The 20,278-nt window shown below is 44.2% G+C and overlaps 1 protein-coding gene across 1 annotated transcript; it reads left to right on the top strand.

Moving 5' to 3' along the window:
* Nucleotides 1-12,919: 12,919 nt before the first annotated feature.
* On the top strand, nucleotides 12,920-19,306 carry LOC121002322 (pro-adrenomedullin-like). Its single transcript, XM_040433735.1, has 4 exons — nucleotides 12,920-13,040; nucleotides 15,886-15,976; nucleotides 16,757-16,903; nucleotides 17,198-19,306. The coding sequence occupies exons 2-4, from the start codon at nucleotides 15,888-15,890 to the stop codon at nucleotides 17,433-17,435; spliced, it is 474 nt and encodes a 157-aa protein (XP_040289669.1). The 5' UTR covers nucleotides 12,920-13,040; nucleotides 15,886-15,887; the 3' UTR covers nucleotides 17,436-19,306.
* The last annotated feature ends 972 nt before the right edge of the window (nucleotides 19,307-20,278 follow it).

Below are 20,278 nucleotides of genomic sequence, written 5' to 3'. Positions count from 1 at the left end.
ACCTGTCAGTCAAACAAATAAGGTGCCCAAGGGGATGTTAATGAATGCAAGGTGCCGGCAGCCCGCCGCCGTTCGTGCCCAGCGCCACCTTTCCGGACTTCTGCGCCGCCTCCTAATCCTCTGTGCCGCCTCTCGCTCTCCCTCCCTCCCCCCTCCTCCTGCTGTAAGATCTCGCGCATACAGGGGTTGAGCGAAGTGCCGGCGCATGTGCACTTCGCAGTAAGAAGCCAAATGGAGAAGTCTGCACTGGCGCATCAGGCAGAGCCCTGTGCGCAAGCGCGAGATCTTACAGCAGAAGGAGGGGGGAGGGAGGGAGAGCGAGAGGCGGCACAGAGGATTAGGAGGCGGTGCAGAAGTCCAGAAAGGCGGCGCTGGGCACGAACGCGGTGGGTGCGGCGGGCATCTTGCACCCATTAACATCCCCTTGGGCACCTTATTTGTTTGACTGACAGGTTAGTAATAGCTGTTTTTTAGCTAAATAAGCCCACAGATGACATTTATAAGCCCACATTAGGAATTGTGAAGACGCCCTGAACATCAGCATATTTTTAGCTGACAGGGGTAAAACCTGGTGACAGAATCCCTTTAAAGAAATTACTGTTTCTAGCTGCTGTGGACTGTGGACTGTGGACTAGCAGCTAGAAACAGTAATTTCTTTATGTGTTATGTTATTTAGACTGAGCTCTCAGCATGCTTAGCCAGTCAGTAATTTTCATAGTGCTGTTATGATTTATGGACACAGCTCTCAGCATGCTTAGCCAGCCTTCTATCTGGCTGTGCTTCTTGAGAGTCACAGTCCACAGGCTCAGAAACAGCCTGTGGACTGTGACTCTCAAGATGCAAAGCCAGATAGAAGGCTGGCTAAGCATGCTGAGAGCTGTGTCCATAAATCATAACAGCACTATGATTGCCCTCCCTTCCAACTGGATGAGTTTATCTGATACCTGCCCTGCTCCAGAAGCTCCTGCTGTCTCACGGGCTGGTGTGGCTGAGCGCTGTGGGCCATGTGCTGGTCGGAACTGCTGAGTAGGTTGTACACAGCGCAGCGTGTAGGAGGGATAACCGCGGGCGCACTGAGGTCATATCCGGCGGGCCGGCATTACAGGAACCGCACCAGCTGCTCTGACGTCCTGCCGGCGGATATCCTGTGACGTATATCCTGTGACGTATATCCTGTAATGCCGCGGCCCGCCGGATATGACCTCAGTAGTGATAGGAAGTTCGGATCTTTCAGATGAATCGGTTCATTTGAATCAGCTCATTCAAATGAACCGATTCATGAATCGGATCTTCGGTTCACTTGCTGAGTCACTGACTGCTGAGCTGACTCGCAAGTGAACCGAAGACTCTAGGTGCTGGTGCGCATGCGCAGATGCTATCCATTCGATTCACTTGCTGCTGCTGACTCAGTCGGCTCTTCAGCTCTCTAATGAGTGAGTCCGGATCAGGAAGAGTGATTGATTATAGTGATAGTGAAGCGAAGCTGAGGCTGACGCCGGACAGGAGGACTCAGGAGCGGTCACTGTGGTGTGCAATGTGCATTGTTGTCTGTTGTGCATTGTTACCCACAGTGACAACAGTCTGACACTGACAGTAGTACAACGAACCAAGTGAAGTGAAATGTGAATGCACGCACAGGGAAAACTATGTGCTGAACTGATAACAGTATTACAGTAACACAGTCACTGGCTGATAATAAAATAGTCCCCACAGTCCCCACTTAATGGAATCCATAAAGGAGATGTGAACCCACCCTTAGTTATATAGCTACTGAATGAGATGCCTTTAACATATATATCTCCTGAGAAGCCAATTTGATCCTAAAGGGTTAATTCAACCTGTAATCTAAACTCTGTGTCATCTGTCACTTCTCTTATCTCTCTGCTCCTGTCAAAGGCTTACATAGAAATCACTGGGCCCCATAGCAAGAATCTAAATTGGGCCCCCATTCCCCTTTTATAGCCCCTCCCACTACCCATTCCAGGCCTCTCTCTTTGTTCCATGAACTATGTTCGCTGCTGTTTTATAATTTATGCCATCAGGGCCGGATTGGGATTACAAAACAGGCCTGGCACACAAAAGAGGCATAATAGATACAGTGTGTACAGATGTATAGTGTATACAGCAGTGTACTGATATGTGAGGAACGTGGTATAATATATGCAGTGTGTTCAGGTATATAGTATATACAGCAGTGTACTGATATTAGGGTGACCACATTTCCAAACTGCCATTCAGGGACACCCGCCCCGGCCCCCCCGCACCCATGTCCACTCCCTAAAAAATATGATTTTTGATACTTTTTAAAAAAAATTAAGTCACTTAGTGACAGCGGCGTACTTTGTACTTACGCTGGCAAGTTCATTGCATCGAAGTTATGCTTGAGATTGCTATAAACATAACTGCCTGTGCATTGTTCAGTAATTTGTGATTGTGCCCTGCACACAATCACTGGCTACCTAAAACAGGTCATATTTTTAATGTGTTAGACATCTCTTAAGAAAATAGAAATAAGAAATAGAAAAAACCAACAGAACAAGTTGCAATAAATTAACAGATTTTTTTTTTGTTTTTTTTTAACAAGAGACATGGCAATATGTTTAATTGCCAATTACCTGTACTGACCTGTAGATAGGCAGATAACACACGACCACCCCAGGTGGAATATTGGCAATTTCTCCTGTCGACCGGAATCTCCTCTGTACTTATCTGCCAGCTGGTAAGATCTTCTCGAGAGACATATATAAAGAGAGAGAAATACAGAAGGTGCTCAGTCTTTTTTATAAAATTTTCATGAGAGAAACACATGGTCTGCCATTGCTGACCTCTCCTCCTGAAAATGCTGTTAGTCTAGCATGGTGATTCTCTGGCCTTGAAACATTCAGGCACTGAAAAGCAAGCATTTTTATCTGCATATGTGTTTTGTGTCAGTGATTTATAAAGTAGTTTAAGCATCAAGCTTAACATGAAAGCCAGGCTGCTAGCACTCTCAAAATGAGGTCAGCATTGTCATGCTTGGTATTTGAATTTAAATTTGATTTGATTTAAAACAAATTCACCCTGTTTAGTGTCCCCTCAGTTCTCTGTGTGTCTCCTTTATTAGTGTCCCCTCAGTTCTCTGTGTGTCTCCTTTATTAGTGTCCCCTCAGTTCTCTGTGTGTCCCCTTTATTAGTGTCCCCTCAGTTCTCTGTGTCTCCTTTATTAGTGTCCCCTCAGGTGTCTCTGTCTCCTTCATCAATGTCCTCTCAGTTCCATGTGTGTCACCTTTATTAGCGTCCCCTCTGTTCCCTGTGTCACCTTCATTACTGTTGTCTTAGCCGGGACTTACTAGCGGGAGCCGAGGTCAGGAGGACTCAGAGGAGGAGGAGGTCTTGGTCTGTGCCACTGCCGCGGTACTGGTAGGTGACGGTGAGTGACTCACTGCCTGCCCTGTACGAATCGATGCTGCTGCGCTGGCTCTCACTGCTGCAAGAACCGCGGCGGCAGCTGGAGGAGGAGGAGGTGGGGGTGGAGTCGGAGCCGCAGAGAGAGCGGGACATGGTGACGTCACTGGTTGCTACACGCCAAGCGGGGCAGCCGTAGCAGCCAGTGATTTAGGATGAATTAATTACAACAGCACTGCGGCAGCAGCGTCAGTGAATGTTGCAGACTGGCAGGCAGTTGATTCCGGGACTCTCTATTGTCCCGGTTTGAAGGCTCCCGGGACACGGGACAAAAACGTAAATTACGGGACGATCCCGGGCAAACCGGGACACGTGGTCACCCTAACTGATATATGAGGTATAAATTACAGCTCGTATCTCACATATCAATCCAATACTGTATATACAATATATCTATACACACTGCATCTATTATACCTCGTACCTAACATATCAGTACACTGCTGTATATACAATATATCTATACACACTGCATATATTATACCTTGTACCTCACATATCAGTACACTGCAATATATATTATATATCTGTACATATTGCATCTATAATACTGTTTAATATATGCAGTGTGTGTGTGTGTGTGTATATATATATATATATATATATATATATAGATGTGAGGCATACAAGGTATAATACTGTAGATGCAGTGTTTATAGAAATATGTGGTCAGTTATACATTATGGTCACTGTGTGTGTGAGGTACATGAGCTAGTGGTCACTGTAACTGTCTGAAGTATTATACATGAGTGAGCATTGAATAAAAACAGGGCATGGAGGGGGGGTAAATGATGAAAAGTGGAGGACCTCCTCTTACCACTCCATTCCAGTCTGTATGGATCAATGCAGAGCTGATTGTGAACTTCTAATACTTGCTGTTAGGGGTTGAAGGACCTGTGATGATGTCATCACAGGTCCTGGCAGATGTATCTTTCAAACCTAGGAACTACAGCATTTTTGGTGCTGTTCCTTTGCTAGATTCTGCAGGACCTGTGATGCTGAAGATGATGTCATCACAGGTCCTGGCAGATGCACTGTTCTAACCTGGGAACTACACTTTACACTGTGCAATTCCCTTACAGGACCTGTGAAGACTCCCTGTACTACTCAGACCTGCCAGTGCTTGCCTTGCCTCAGCTCTGATTGGTTGGTGGGCGGGGAGGGGAGGGGCTGGCAGAAGCAGCTTCCACTCTAGGATCATATTACGCTCCTCCCGAGTCCCTCCCTCAGGCTCCCTGCTGCCAGAGGTGAGCGTCTCTGCATTGTCTCTGTGCTATGTGACGCTGTGTACAACAGAGGACTTTTAACCCTCCCGACGGCCTTTTGGCTGGCAGATGGGCCTATTTTATGGTAGGGGCCTGGAGCTGCAGCTCCATCAGCCCCTACGTTAATCCGGCCCTGACTACCACGGAGCATAAGCGTCTGTGATAGCGGAATCCATAACAGAATTCTTAGATAACCCGAACCTTGTATGCCGAACTTGAAAACAGAAGTTCGCCCAACACTACAGACAACCTCTTTATTGCTTTGGCATGTCACTGGGAAACATTAATGAGGGTACACACAATTCTGCAGCCTTCAGAGCTGAAATTTCACGGCACACTTTGTTGGTTTGGTATCTATACAGAACTATTAGGCCCCTTTCACACGGGTGAGTTTTCAGCGCGGGTGCAATGCGTGAGGTGAACGCATTGCACCCGCACTGAATCCGGACCCATTTACTTCTATGGGGCTGTGCACATGAGCGGTGATTTTCACGCATCACTTGTGCTTTGCATGAAAATCGCAGCATGCTCTATTTTGTGTGTTTTTCACGCAACACAGGCCCCATAGAAGTGAATGAGGCTGCGTGAAAATCGCAAGCAAGAGTGGATGCGGTGCGATTTTCACGCATGGTTGCTAGGTGACGATCGGGATGGGGAACCGATCTTTATTATTTTCTCTTATAACATGGTTATAAGGGAAAATAATAGCATTCTTCATACAGAATGCTTAGTAAAATCTACTTGTGCAGCCCGGTTTCTCTTCTTTCTTCTTCTTTGAGGAAAAGGACCTGTGGTGACGTCACTGAGCTCATCACATGGTCCGTCACATGATCCATGACCATGGTGATGGATCATGTGATGAGCGCAGTGACGTCTACACAGGTCCTTTTCCTCAAAGATCAAAGAAGAAGACAGAATAGAAGCCGGGCTGCGCAAACCAGTGGTTTAAGGTGAGTTAAATAATTAAATTTTTTTTAACCCCTCCATCCTTATTTTACTAAGCATTCTGTATTAAGAATGCTATTTTCCCTTATAACCATTTTTCCGTATGCCACATACTATATACAGTAATTACATAGAAAAAATTGGGCTGGGCATAACATTTTCAATAGATGGTTCCGCAAAAAAAGGATACGGATACGGAAGACATACGGCGCTCACTCACTGACGTCACGCGTCTGCTCCTCCCACTAGGCGGCGCAGGCGCGTGACGTCAGTGAGTGAGCGCCGCCCCCCGCACTGCCTGCTATTACCGGAGCTAAGACAAAGTAAGATATCCCATATCCAAATAAATTATAATCCAAGTAAAGAGCTCAGCAATGAGCAATGATTAAAGTTAAAGTAGTTATTGATTAGTTTATAAATATACTGCTGTGAGCGTCGGGGAGGGAGATCTGTGGATGGCACTGTAGGGGGATGTGTGGATGGCAGTGCCATCCACAGATCCGCCTACAGTGCGATCCACAGTTCCCCCTCCCCTAAACAGTGCCATCCACAGATCCCCCCCTAAACAGTGCCATCCACAGATCCCCCCTCCCCTAAACAGTGCCATCATGGCACTGTTTAGGGGAGGGGGGATCTGTGGATGGCACTGTTTAGGGGGGAGATCTGTGGATGGCGCTGTTTAGGGGAGGGGGATCTGTGGATGGCACTGTTTAGGGGGGATCTGTGGATGGCACTGTTTAGGGGGGAGATCTGTGGATGGCACTGTTTAGGGGAGGGGGGATCTGTGGATGGCACTGTTTAGGGGGGAGATCTGTGGATGGCACTGTTTAGGGGGGAGATCTGTGGATGGCGCTGTTTAGGGGAGGGGGATCTGTGGATGGCACTGTTTAGGGGGATCTGTGGATGGCACTGTTTAGGGGGGAGATCTGTGGATGGCACTGTTTAGGGGGGGATCTGTGGATGGCACTGTTTAGGGGGGATCTGTGGATGGCACTGTTTAGGGGGGAGATCTGTGGATGGCACTGTTTAGGGGAGGGGGGATCTGTGGATGGCACTGTTTAGGGGGGATCTGTGGATGGCACTGTTTAGGGGAGGGGGGATCTGTGGATGGCACTGTTTAGGGGAGGAGGGATCTGTGGATGGCACTGTTTAGGGGGGAGATCTGTGGATGGCACTGTTTAGGGGGGATCTGTGGATGGCACTGTTTAGGGGGGAGATCTGTGGATGGCACTGTTTAGGGGAGGGGGGATCTGTGGATGGCACTGTTTAGGGGGGATCTGTGGATGGCACTGTTTAGGGGAGGGGGGATCTGTGGATGGCACTGTTTAGGGGAGGAGGGATCTGTGGATGGCACTGTTTAGGGGGGAGATCTGTGGATGGCACTGTTTAGGGGGGATCTGTGGATGGCACTGTTTAGGGGGGGATCTGTGGATGTCTTTGTGATTAATTACTCTGCTTTAATTATGTTCAATTTGTAGCAATAAAAATACATCCTGCATATCAGATATTTACATTACAATTCTAGCAGTAGCAAAATTAGTTATGACGTAGCAAGGAAAAAAATGTAATGGTTGGGGGTCACCACAACATGAGGAACTGTATTAAGGGGTCACGGCTTTAGAAAGGTTGAGAACCACTGCCTTAGGGTGACCTCACATGTGGCAGAATTTTCCACAACAAAATCCGCAAGTGCGGATTCAAAGTTGCAGATTTTGTTGCGGATTTCTGTGCGCAATACATCTCCATTGAAATGAACGGAGACACTGGAAATCTGCAACAAAACATTATTTCAGTTCTGTTCCACTGCAGATTGACACTTTTCATCCCCATAAACTACCATAAGGGACTGTTTTACCATAATAAAAAAAAAAAATATTACAATCACATTCCCAAGCCCCCTCCAATCCAGCTCCAGAGCCCTGTCCTCTCTGCTGGGCTGCAGCCATGATGTATTTTTTTGGCTGCAGCGGTGATGTGCCATATATCTCACTGCTGCAATCTATCACTGGCCTCAGGAGTCTCGTGGTCAGTGATTGGCTGTGGCAGTCATGTACAATATATAGCACATCAGCACTGCAGCCTGTTGAAGAGGACACAGGGGGCTCAGGGAGGCGAGTTCAATTTTTTAAAATTATTATTTTAACAGCCTCCCTGGAAATTGCCCCTTTAAGGGTCCATTCACACGTCCGTTTTTTCTTTCCTGATCTGTTCCGTTTTTTGCAGAACAGATCAGGACCAGATCTGGACCCATTCATTTTCAATGGGTCCTGGAAAAAATCGGACAGCACAATGTGTGCTGTCCGTTTCCGTTGTTCCGTTCCGCATGTCCGAAAAAATATAAAACATGTCCTATTCTTTTCCGCAAAAATTGGAACCTGGACCAATACAAAGTCAATGGATCCGCAAAAAACGGAAGACATTCGTATGTCATTACGTATGTCATCCGTTTTATGCGGATTCCGTTCCTGGAAATTAGGCTTCCTCCCCTGTATTAAATGTGACCAGTGCGGCCCCCCTCCCTCTATATTCATTGGTGGCCAGTGTGGATTCCCAGTAAGTTTTCTACAGATCTGATTTTTCACTTCGTGAAAAACTCAGATCCGACAGTATATTCTAACACAGAGGCGTTCCCATGGTGATGGGGACGCTTCTAGTTAGAATATACTGAGAACTGTGTACATGACTGCCCCCTGCTGCCTGGCAGCACCCGATCTCTTACAGGGGGCTGTGATCTGCACAATTAACCCCTCAGGTGCTGCACCTAAGGGGTTAATTGTGCATATCATAGCCCCTTATAAGAGATCAGGGGCTGCCAGGCAGCAGGGGGCAGACCCCCCTCCCTCCCCAGTATTAAATGTGACCAGTGCGGCCTCACCTCTTCCCCCCCCCCCCCCATCATTGGTGGCCAGTGCGGATTCCCAGTATTAATAAATGTGACCAGTGCGGCCTCACCTCTTCCCCCCCCCCCCCCCATCATTCGTGGCCAGTGCGGATTCCCAGTATTAATAAATGTGACCACAGCGGCCTGACCTCTTCCCCCCCCCTCCCATCATTGGTGGCCAGTGCGGGTTCCCAGTATTATTAAATGTGACCAGTGGGGCCTCACCTCTTCTCCCCCCCCCCCCCCCCCCCATCATTGGTGGCAGCGGAGAGTTCCGATCGGAGTCCCAGTTTAATCGCTGGGGCTCCGATCGGTTACCATGGCAGCCAAGACGCTGTTGCAGTCTTGGCTGCCATGGTTACTTAGCAATAAATACAAGCATTATACTTACCTGAAGAGCTGCGATGTCTGTGACCGTCCGGGCGCTCCTCCTACTGGTAAGTGAAAGGTCTGTGCTAAAAGCAATGCGCCGCACAGACCTTTCACTTACCAGTAGGAGGAGCTCCCGGCTCACAGACATCACAGCTCTTCAGGTAAGTATAACGCTTGTATTTATTGCTAAGTAACCATGGCAGCCAAGACTGCAATAGCGTCTTGGCTGCCATGGTAACCGATCGGAGCCCCAGCGATTAAACTGGGACTCCGATCGGAACTCTCCGCTGCCACCAATGATGGGGGGGGGGGGGGGAGAGGTGAGGCCGCACTGGTCACATTTATTGATACTGGGAATCCGCACTGGCCACCAATGATGGGGGGGGGGGGAAAGAGGTGAGGCCGCACTGGTCACATTTATTAATACTGGGAATCCGCACTGGCCACCAATGATGGGGGGGGGGGGAGAGGTGAGGCCGCACTGGTCACATTTATTAATACTGGGAATCCGCACTAGCCACCAATAAATATAGAGGGGGGGGGGGGGCCGCACTGGTCACATTTAATACAGGGGAGGGAGGGGGTCTGCCCCCTCCTGCCTGGCAGCACCTGATCTCTTACAGGGGGCTATGATTCGCACAATAATTGTGCGGATCACAGCCCCCTGTAAGAGATCGGGTGCTGCCAGGCAGCAGGGGGCAGTCATGTACACAGTTCTCAGTATATTCTAACTAGAAGCGTCCCCATCACCATGGGAACGCCTCTGTGTTAGAATATACTGTCGGTTTTGAGTTTTCACATGTTTCCGTTTTTTGCGGATCCGCAAAAAACGGATGACATACGGAAACATTTTCAGGAACAACGGATCCGCAAAAAACGGACCGAAAATCGGGATGTAGAAAAATACTGACGTGTGAATGTAGCCTAAAGGTGCCAGATTATGCACGTATTTTCCAGGTGGACAATCGCAGCGTAATACAGTACCAACAAAGTGTATGAGATTAGACAAAATTCATGTACACTTTGCTTTTTCCTTAGGTGCGGTAATTGACCAGCTGTGCAGATTTTGAAATCTGCAGTATGTCAATTGTTGTTGCGTTTCTATTTTTTGTGTAGATTTCACCCTTTTCAATGGAAGGGTAAGATCTGCTAAAAAAATCCAAAACCAAAAACCGCATAAAAACTCTACAAAAAATGTGTTTTTTGTTTGCAGTTTTCTTGCTCATTTTCTGCACACAAATCTGCACCATGTTTCCAACAATGACCAGCAAAGTCGTGAATGTAGCTGTGGACTGTAATCCAGGATCAGCACAAGAGATGCAACATGATGTATTTACTAAATTATTCCTTTTTTTCATGCAGATTGGAATTTCCTAACATAAATGTGATTCACCACAATGAGTCGTCTCATTTTGTACGGACTTTTCATGATGAATCAGGTTTATTTTGTTTGCTTTTAATCTTTCATTTCAGTAAAGAGACATAATAAAAGTGAAGCCTGTCTTTGGAGCATGTACAGTATCTTGAAAAGGGCATAGTTAGCAATTCACTAAACGGTGTTGTACAGGCTCTGAATAATTAGGCTGCTTTTTCTTCCACAACCAGCTCCCCAGGTTGCATGTAGTAGCTGAGCTGCAATACCAGACACAACCCATGGACAGGCGTGGTGCTGTTTGTAGAAGAAAGCAGCTGTCACAAAAAAAGCCGGTAGGGAGATCAAGTTTATTACCACTATTCTCATATAACTCCAGTAAGCATCATTCTCCTCTTTTTGCCTTGGGGGGCTCATATTAGTTCATGCCAAGTTTCCCAGATTGCTCAGGAGTTCCCCAAAATAGGGAGATCTCCCAGACTCCTGGCAGGGCAGACATGTGTCCCACAAAGACTGTTGGCATGTAACCAGGAGCAGACTGGAAACTTAAAGTGGCCCCGGAAAAAAGCTAAGTGGCCCCATTTTGTATTAAGGAAATCAGGGTGAACACAAGTAGGTGGGGCCAGCAATACCATACTGAGGCACATTATACCACCCCAACAGAGCCAGGTACCATAGTGTATTACAAAATACTGTCCCAAAAACTGCCACTGGCCGACCATGAGGATGGCTCAGGTGGACCCTTGGTCCTTGTCTCACCGGGAAGTTTCCCTGTAGGGTCTATGGCCTGTCCGTCCCTGCATGTATCATATGGGATCTGGGCTCTTTTCAACAGGACACCGTAGACGCATAACAAAGATTCGGTTTATTTGCTGCTAGCTATAGCCAGCAGTCCCGAATCAAGGTTTGGGGGCGTCAGCCACCGTGGGAGATTAGGTTTGCCAGGAAGTTTGTGGACACTGGCTTAGATAGTGGCACAAACAGGACCCAGTGGACATAAGGAAAACAACGTACATCACAGGACCCATGAGAAAGTACAAAGATGTGAATTTATTGATAACAGCTATGCTCACCTATTGGGCTGTCAGTGATGACCACGGCGTGCAGTATGTTTTCATATTTCTCCTACTGAAGCTCCCCCTTGAGGTGAAATTAGGAAGCCAGGATTTATTATTTGAATTGAAGTTTAGCCATGGAGCTCTGTACACAAAATTTGAGTTCCTATAGAGATATGAAACAGTACATAGTTAAAGAAAAACTGTCATAACTCTGCTTATACTGCTTGTGATGGGCACATTGCTAGCACTATTATTTATTAGGGACACATTGCGGGGTCTGTTGGCATTGTAAATGGGGTTATTCTGAATTGCACTTTTAATGGTGGAACTTTTGTTTTTCAGTACGGGTTCAGATAGAAAATGAATTTCAACACACTGCAAATAGCACTTAATCTCAAACTTCCCTAAAATTATTTTTTAAACATAGAGAAGTATAGTTATATAAGAGCTCTGCAGAAAAAGACTGTACATGCACTTCCTAAATTACTAATTGTGCCCTCAATCCCTCCCTGGGGTGTTTTTATCTAGTTACCCAACAGGGCCTTTCTATATTTTGTCTATGATGATTGCCAGAAGTGATAAATGTAACTAAAAAGGAAAAAAAACATATTTCCATTCCTACATTGGTCCCTATGTAATACAGTATATGCAAACCCCGCTCATATCTTTGTTTGCAGTCTCGTCCATATAACGGCCTATGCAATCGCCTACCACCTTATTGAAGGGTTTATGAAGTGCTAAATTATTGATAATGTATCCTCAAGAATAGCTCGTCAATATTAGATCGATGCGACTCACCGCACCCCCACATCAGCTGTTTAAGAGGTGGCAGCACTCATGCGAGCGCTCCTTCCACTTCAAAATGACCTCTGCACTGTCTCATTTACTCTTCAAACAGATGATCAAGGGGCTGCCGGGAGTCAGACCCCCACCGATCTGATATTGATAACCTATCCTGAGGATAGGTCATTAATATTTTAGCACTGCACAACCCCTTAAACAGGCTGTCAAATATTAGTCAGAAGGGTCTGATTATTTTTCCAGAAACAGCACCACTCTTGTTTAAGGGTTGAAACTGGTATTGCAGCTCAGCCTCTTTCACTTGAATGGAGCTCAGCTACAATACCATACCCAGCCAATGGAAAAGGGTGGCACAGTTACTAGAAAAAATAAGTAAAAAATAGATTAATATTGTTAATCTAAGACAGCCCCTTTAATTTAGCTTGTAAGGTTTACTGGGCATCCTCCCTAAGATACTGAAGAACAAGTAAGACAAGCTGAAAATAGTTTTAAGATAAATGATTTTGTTTTTGTATGCACATGTATCACATTTTTGTCATTTGTATGCCTGTGTTTTACGTCTGTATTTTTACTGTATAAATTAGAAAGATGTATAATTTTTCAGACATTTTACAAATATCCCCTGCCTGACACAACATAGATAAACTTGCCAGGAATTATGTGCAGTCTATTTAATTGAGACTTACTCAACATTGTTGTTCTTTGCCTCCCTGCGTGACGTCATCATCGTCATCATCATCATCCTCCTGCACATGACCTCCCCTGTAGGTTAGGCAGCATATAAAGGAGTCCCAGGCACAGCTGCAGTCAGGGGGACAAAGCACTTATTTCTTGGACTGAACACTCTGCCAGGGAAGAAGCCAAAGAGAACTTCTGAGGACAGACGCAGGATATAAATAAAGGTGAGTGGCGCTCATCCAAAAATCTAACTCTTGTGTTTTATTCAGATTTATTTTCTGAATTCTAAAATTCAAATTGTTCTAAATTTGACATGATGTTTACCGGTTTCATAATTCCTTAAATCATAATGTAAAATATACAATCTCTTTTAAATTGTAATGTATTTTTTCTTAATTTTTATTTATTTTAAATATTATTATTTGTTTCTTTTCTTTTCTTTTTACAAATGTAGCAGGGTTGAATTTGCTTATTAACACTATGGTGCTGCTTTCTTTGCTCATCACAATAGCTGTAATATAAGATATTGCAATCATTTAAAGTCATTTAAAGATGAAGTTTGGTGACACAACTCTGCTACAGGCTTCACGACTGCTTAACCATGGCTTCTTAGCAATACTTTGCAAGCAGATGTATATAGTCCATTTCCATTATTAAGTTAAAAATGTGTCCAAGCAATAAAACTCAGTGAGCAAGTCAGCGCTAATCTCCCTATGGCGGGCAGAGACTTGCAAATTCTGTTGGAATGACTTGGACTTTCTGATGCAATATAATATAAGGGTTGCAGTGCTTGCTCTGCTTGTCCCTAGGCTATATAATCCACTGAGCACACAGTGGGGTTCCTCACTGCTCTGTTCAAACGCCAGGCCTAAAATACACCAATGTAGCAGAGGAATAGCCATAGACGTTGCAGTAATCCTTATATCTAAGGAGTTCATGACCATATCACAGTGTGTATTTGAGTAATGCAACTCACTGAGGCATAAATGATGACGCCCCAAGTATTCAGCTCTGCTACATCTGTACCTGCCCATTCATCTCTGCTTATACTAATGTACTACTACGCTTCACATTTTAGCATCAGCATCCTTTGTTGCATAGTAAATCATAGATTGAAGCCTGACCGGCAGGAAGCCAAACTAGCTATGTACTATCGTTTAGTACATGCCTTAGGTGGCAGATATTTATTTTAGGCTGGCTGTGCTTATAAATAACTATGATATATGTATTTTAACTGGTATTAAGTACTAGGCAGGTGGTAATGCTCCATATTGCTGATACTTAGTAACAGATGCATGTGGTAGTGAATAAGCGCTGCTGGGATATTATGAATGAATAGTCGGAGGGCATTCATTATGAAATATATTGCCCAGTAAGCTGAGATACAGGGAGCTGTTTGCAGGGACTGCAGAATTTCTCTAGTTCTTCTTGTGCCTGCCTTTGGATAAGAGAAACACCATTCTATTTTTATAGGGTCTTTTCACATTGCGTCTGCAGTGTATATTTACTGTATATGTCAGGAAAGTTCCTTGTGGATACATTAAACAGCCCCCACTCAACCAAAGGAGGCCAAAAGAGTGAGCTTTCAGCCTCCATCAGACCACTATCTGTCAGGAATAATGACGTAGATTGCGCTATTCCATACACAGTCATCCAGTAAAAAAAAAAACGTACACAGCACAGTATACTTTTTTTTTCAGCCAATGATGTCAAATGTCGCTCAGTGGCATACATTAGGCACATGCATCCCAGGTTCTGTTGGGAAATCCTTCTGACAGAAACCGAAGACAATCACTGTATAACACAGTATGAATAGAGACTTAGTTACACACCCAGAGCCAATGTAGCTTCCCAGAGTGGGGACCCTACAAACAACTACCCATATCTCAGCTTCCTAAACCTTTAGGTATGGCATATAAGGACTCATGCACACAAACGTATTTTTGGTCCGCCTCAAAACATTTTTTGCGGGTCGGATGAGGACCCATTCACATCAATGGGGCTGCAAAAGATGCAGACAGCACACCGTGTGCTATCTGCATCCGTATGTCCATTCCGCGGCCCTGCAAAATAACGGAACATGTCAAATTCTTATCTGTTTTACGGACAAGGATAGGACTGTTCTATTAAGAGCTGGCCAAAATGCAGGATGCACATGGCCAGTATCCGTGTTTTGAGGACCACAAAAAAATGTTTTGTACATGATACCTATGGGAAACACATAGTTGAGTTGAATACTGTCAAACTGTGAAGGTGGACTCTAATGGAAAATTACACCCAAAAGTAATCATTTGGGCTGTTATGAAGTCCAAAAGGTACCAAATGCAACTGCAGACCCTAGGTTATGGAGGTCATTGGTTGTTGAAGATCAAAAGTCCCTGCCATGTGTCCTGCCCTGTGTCCGGACAGAATTATTTGATTTCTCCATAGCATTTTATTCCTTACCGTTTATTTATATAGGAACAACGGAGCACGATGCATATAATGCCTTTTTGTCTTCCATATCAGGCTAAGCTCTATTTAATAGAATAGCGAGTAAATTAAAGGGATTGTCTAGGATTAGAAAAAGATTTGCTTTGCTCCAGAAACAGTGCCACTCTTGTCTAGTCGCTGTGTCTGGTGTCGCAGCTCTGCAATGCCATACAGGAGACACATGTTCTTGATGGATACTTGAGAATGCAGCTTTCCTTTTTCAGTGATGTATGTAGGTGTATGGTAGCCGTTAGGCAGGGAGTGTTTCCATTACATTAGTCACTGCATTTGGCTGCGCTCTCCAGTCTTGTCACTACCTGATACTGCTGAACTCTTTGGTATGACCCAGATGATTGTGTTACTGGCTTCACAATGGTGCACAGTGAAGACGACTTCCTCTATTGGATTAAATCCCGTACATTTACTATTTTTGCTCTACTCTGTCCAGGTGCCAAAATGTTACAAAAACAATTATTTCTTGCATAAGAATTGTGAGACTAAAAACGCAGTATAAATTTATCCCAGTTCAAGGAAACTAGCTGGACAAGGACATTGCCGGTGTTGTGTACTGATGTTATGTTGTTCTCTTTTCCACAGTCATGGCTTTTCGTGGATATATTCTTATTCTGTTTTTCCTCGTGATGACAATCAATGTCTGCAGAGCTCAATGGATGGGGAACAGGGACAGGTGAGCTTATTGCATGACTTTTCAACATCTACTAAACTATGTGACCAGTAATCTTCTATACTATACAAGAGATTATCAAACCTTGGTGGCCAGAATTTCAGCCTCCCCCCTGCCCCATACACATTAGAGTATTGTAATATACATTTTTGGCAGGGCTGGTTAATAATCTAATGTGCATGAGGACCTCATGACTCTCCCTGTCAGATGTCGGGGGACAGACGGATTGGTTTCTTTAAATTTCAGCCCTTTTGTTCTCCTGGGAGTTTAGCCACCACTGGAACACTTTTTACAGTGATAAGGTGGCCATAGACATAGGACAACTGTCAAGTTGTTTCTCTTAAAAGTACGCTTCAGCATTCAGCTGACAGCTATCTAAAGTGTATCTATGGCAACCTTAAAGCCAATATCTTGTAAATGTAGCTTTTGCCCAGGATAGGGTCAATGTGCGACCTCCAAAAATTGGGGTTCTCTCTGCCTGCATTGTTTCCTTAAAACATCATCAGCTCGTCCATGCACCAATGATCGTTGACCCTTCTATAAAATGAAAAAATAGGGGTCATAACTTAGTGCTGGCAAGGATATTGGATTTAATAGTAGGGAGAAGTAGTAGGGAACCCCAAGAGCTCTTTTGGAGGGTAACGTGTTTAGCTGCAACCGAGCCAAACACGAGCAGTAAGTTGCCACATGGCAAACAATTCCATAAAGCATGTGTGGACACACCCGTACAAAAGCTTGGTGATTGTATAAGTATTGTAATTAATTACATTTCTTTCTCTGTAGGCGTATGCCACCACCTGTGGAATCATTCCTGGAAAAGCTTAAAGATCTGTCAAACCAAAGACTAAAGCGCAATGTAAGAGACAGTGACAATGATGTAACTACTGAGGAAGTCACAAAAGAAGCACGGACCGGTCAGAATTCCCTAAGGTAAAGGAATATATGTGTTGTCTTGTTGGGAAATAGACTGCTCCTTGATCTGGTGAATGGTAGAAATAGCTTCTAGAAATGAGTGTTAAAGGGTTTAATGAGATTAGCAAAAAGGATCTATTTTTCCAGAAATAGTGCCCCTCCTGTTCATAGGCTACTTCAGGCAAAATATGGCCTTTCTTCTGAACTCATACAACCTTTTTTGGGCACAGTCTGTAGGATGACAATAAAGTTCATTACTTGCTGCTATATTCATGATCTATAAAATGTATGTACTTATTTTCTTATTTCCAGTTCCTTGTTGCACCTGAGAGAGAAACGTTATGCCGCTTCCATCAGTGCTCGTGGCTGTCATTTGGGGACCTGCCAGATTCAGAATTTAGCCAACCTACTTTACCGACTTGGGAACAACAACAACAAAGACGGGTCAAACAGAGACACAAAGGACCCTTTAGGATACGGTAGAAGACGTCGTTCCTTGCTCCGGGAGAAGGAATGGACAGGCTTATCTGAAACATTACTGGCTACATAGATAAATGTGCACCTTTTAGGTTCACTCCACAAGTCAAGGAAGAATTATACTGGTAATTAACATTACATAGAGCTGAATTTGTGGTCTTTAGGTTTTCCTGTGGAGTCAATCCAAAAGCCAAGCTCGGAGATGTATGCTCCTGGGTGGTCAGGCTGCAGGCAACCTGTCACAGAACCTGAAGATTACACAAGCGTGTAGTGATACACCTGCTTTTTAATAGAAGGAACCAAGATTTATGCACTGATCCAAGTGTTAGTAAAAATGTCCTCTCCCCCTTCCTTCCCATATAGAAAACTGATACTACTATTCCAGGAGTATGCTTTCCAACAATAATAATGTCATTTGCTTTACAGCCACTGTGTAACTCCGTGTGCCAAGAATAATATTATAAAGTTATATTTAGAGTGACGTCAATGTCATGCTTTGAGTTCTTATGAATGACACAATGATCGAGTGTTCTCAGTGTTCCTACAGGATGCAGGTGGGGAAAGAAGAGAATTGTTTTGCACTTGTGTACTTCTTAGATTTGCTGGGGTAGGGGAGAGGGGACATGTTTACGCAAAGATGAGAGGTCAATTCCAAACAGCAGCATTTCCTCTTTTTATACCTCCCAGCAAGAAGGTCACAAGTGACGAGTATTTTTTCCTTTGCACTAGATATTAGAAGAAAATCATGTCCTCCAGGATCTCACAGGCACAATAAAATCTTTACGCCTTCAGCTGCACGTTATTTATTATAATTACAGTTAATCTGATGACATTTCACCTTTAAAAAAAAAGAGATTTCAATTAAGAAAAAAAAAAAAGTGACTTTTCATGAAACACTATTTTTTATATGTGGTGACATTGCCCTTAAAAGAGTGTCCAAAATGAGAAGAAAATTTCAATTCTTTCTCCAAGTGGAGCTGAGCTGCAATACCAGACACAGCCTATAGACAAAAGTAGCGCTGTGTCTGGAAAGAGTAGCAGATCCTTTTTTTTTTTTTTTTTGCAATCTCGTACTACCCCTCTAAGTATTTTGCACAATATGGTGGCATGTTGCACTAACAGAAAAGGGTCCACTTCTCTAGTAGCGTGATGGAAATAAAAGCTGAATCCACTCAGTGATCGTGGGGATTGGCAGCAAAGGGACTCATAGTACGAGAATGGTTTTCCGAGACCATATTTTAGTTTAATGCATTGCAAAGTATGCTGTACCAGAGTGGTCCCCAACCTGTGGCTCTACAGCTGTTGCAAAACTACAGATCTCAGCATGGCCATCAGGACATCATGGGAGTTGTAGCTAACAGTTTGAGAGACACAGGTTGGACAGTATTGTGGTGCACCAATACATTGGGGAAGATTTATCAAACTGGTGTAAAGCAGAACTGACTTAGTTGCCCATAGCATAGTTTGATCAATCTTCCCCAGTGTCTTTATACTATAAGTCATTGATAGCTGTAGGTTGCTATGGGTTACAGCATATTGCTGCTCTTTAAACAATACTATGCAGTGCAGCATCTCCTTTACAGACATTATCTGTGCATACATTCTCAGATCTGAAGACATATCCCTTGCATTAGACAATTCCTTCCAGGCAGCATTCATCTGGTGTATCCATGAGGACATAAAGATGTAATCCGCACTGTGTCAGATTTCACTGTATTATATGAGATTTTCTGGTCAGGAGTATATTGTAAACATATCGGAGATGTAAATATATCTATCCACACTCTACAGATATTTATAGTTTTTACATTTTATTTTTAAGTATTTTAAATTAATATTTCTAAGTTATAAATGGTTGGGAATTGATTATTTTATAAGAGTAATTATTATGTTTTGACACTTTGCTCAATGGAATAACAATATTTATGATGTTCACCAATTAAAAGGATGTTTATCCAATCCAAAGCGTCGCGTGATGTTATATGGAAGGTACAATATATAGATTGTGGCTGTTTGGGAAATGGCTGCCTCCTCTATGTATGCAAGGGGATTATACCAAAGTATTATGCCTCACTTTACACCACTCATCATTCTAAGATTGAGATAAAAACATGGCTGTTTATTCCAAAAACTACACCTGTCCACAGGTCGTGTGGCATTTCAGGACAACCATACTCACTTCAATGGCGAAAAGCTGCAATACCAGACACACATGGGGCAATCCATAAGGTCTTGCTCACATTTCTGTGTCCATTTGATATCTGTGGATAAATCTGTCCATGTTTCGTCCGTAAAGGATCTGTGATTGGTCCATGTGTCCATTTTTTGACCATGTGTCATCCCTATTCCACGGACACTGCTCAGCTGAAAATTTTCAGAGCATCTCCTACCAGTGGTGAGTAAAAAACGGACTAACGATGAGACTGTTGGAATGGCAGATGAACCTAAATATTTTCAGGTTCGTTTTGGACAAATTTTAGTGCACATGTCGGCGGGAATAAACTATTGGAGAGGAAGCAGAAGGGTTCTCACATGACCCTAAGAGGTGTCCCTGAGAGAAGTGTGTGTGTGGGGGGGGAGGTTGGGCTTGCCCTGATTGACTCCCAGGATGGCAGACAGTGTCTGCCAGAAAAAAAAAAAAAAAAACAATCTTAGAGAGTCAGGGAGAGTGAAAAAACAATCTGGGACAGTCAGAAATCAATCAAGCTTGTATTCTACTGCCAGGGAGCAAGAAGGGAAAGGCTAGAATTACAAAGAATTGTGTGTGTAGAATAGGAACAAGCAGGGAAGCTGCCAGCAGGGAGAAAGGAGTGAGGAGTTGTAGAGGGGGTGGGGGGCGTGAGGGTGGAATAAACGAAAAATGTATAATACGTGTTCTACCATGAATCTAGCATGGCATATAGAATACTAGTGAGA

The sequence above is a fragment of the Bufo bufo genome, chromosome 1 (genome assembly GCF_905171765.1).
Source record: "Bufo bufo chromosome 1, aBufBuf1.1, whole genome shotgun sequence".
NCBI classification, from domain to species: Eukaryota; Metazoa; Chordata; class Amphibia; order Anura; family Bufonidae; genus Bufo; species Bufo bufo.
The sequence above is the reverse complement of the archived record's forward strand: the minus strand, read 5'-3'. Positions and strand labels throughout refer to the sequence as shown.

Bases quoted from the DNA above. Each gene is read 5' to 3' on its own strand.
- LOC121002322 (XM_040433735.1), top strand. From the start codon at position 15,888: ATGGCTTTTCGTGGATATATTCTTATTCTGTTTTTCCTCGTGATGACA. The intron at 15,977-16,756 runs GTGAGCTTATTG...CTTTCTCTGTAG, and splicing joins TGGATGGGGAACAGGGACAG to GCGTATGCCACCACCTGTGG. The intron at 16,904-17,197 runs GTAAAGGAATAT...TCTTATTTCCAG, and splicing joins ACCGGTCAGAATTCCCTAAG to TTCCTTGTTGCACCTGAGAG.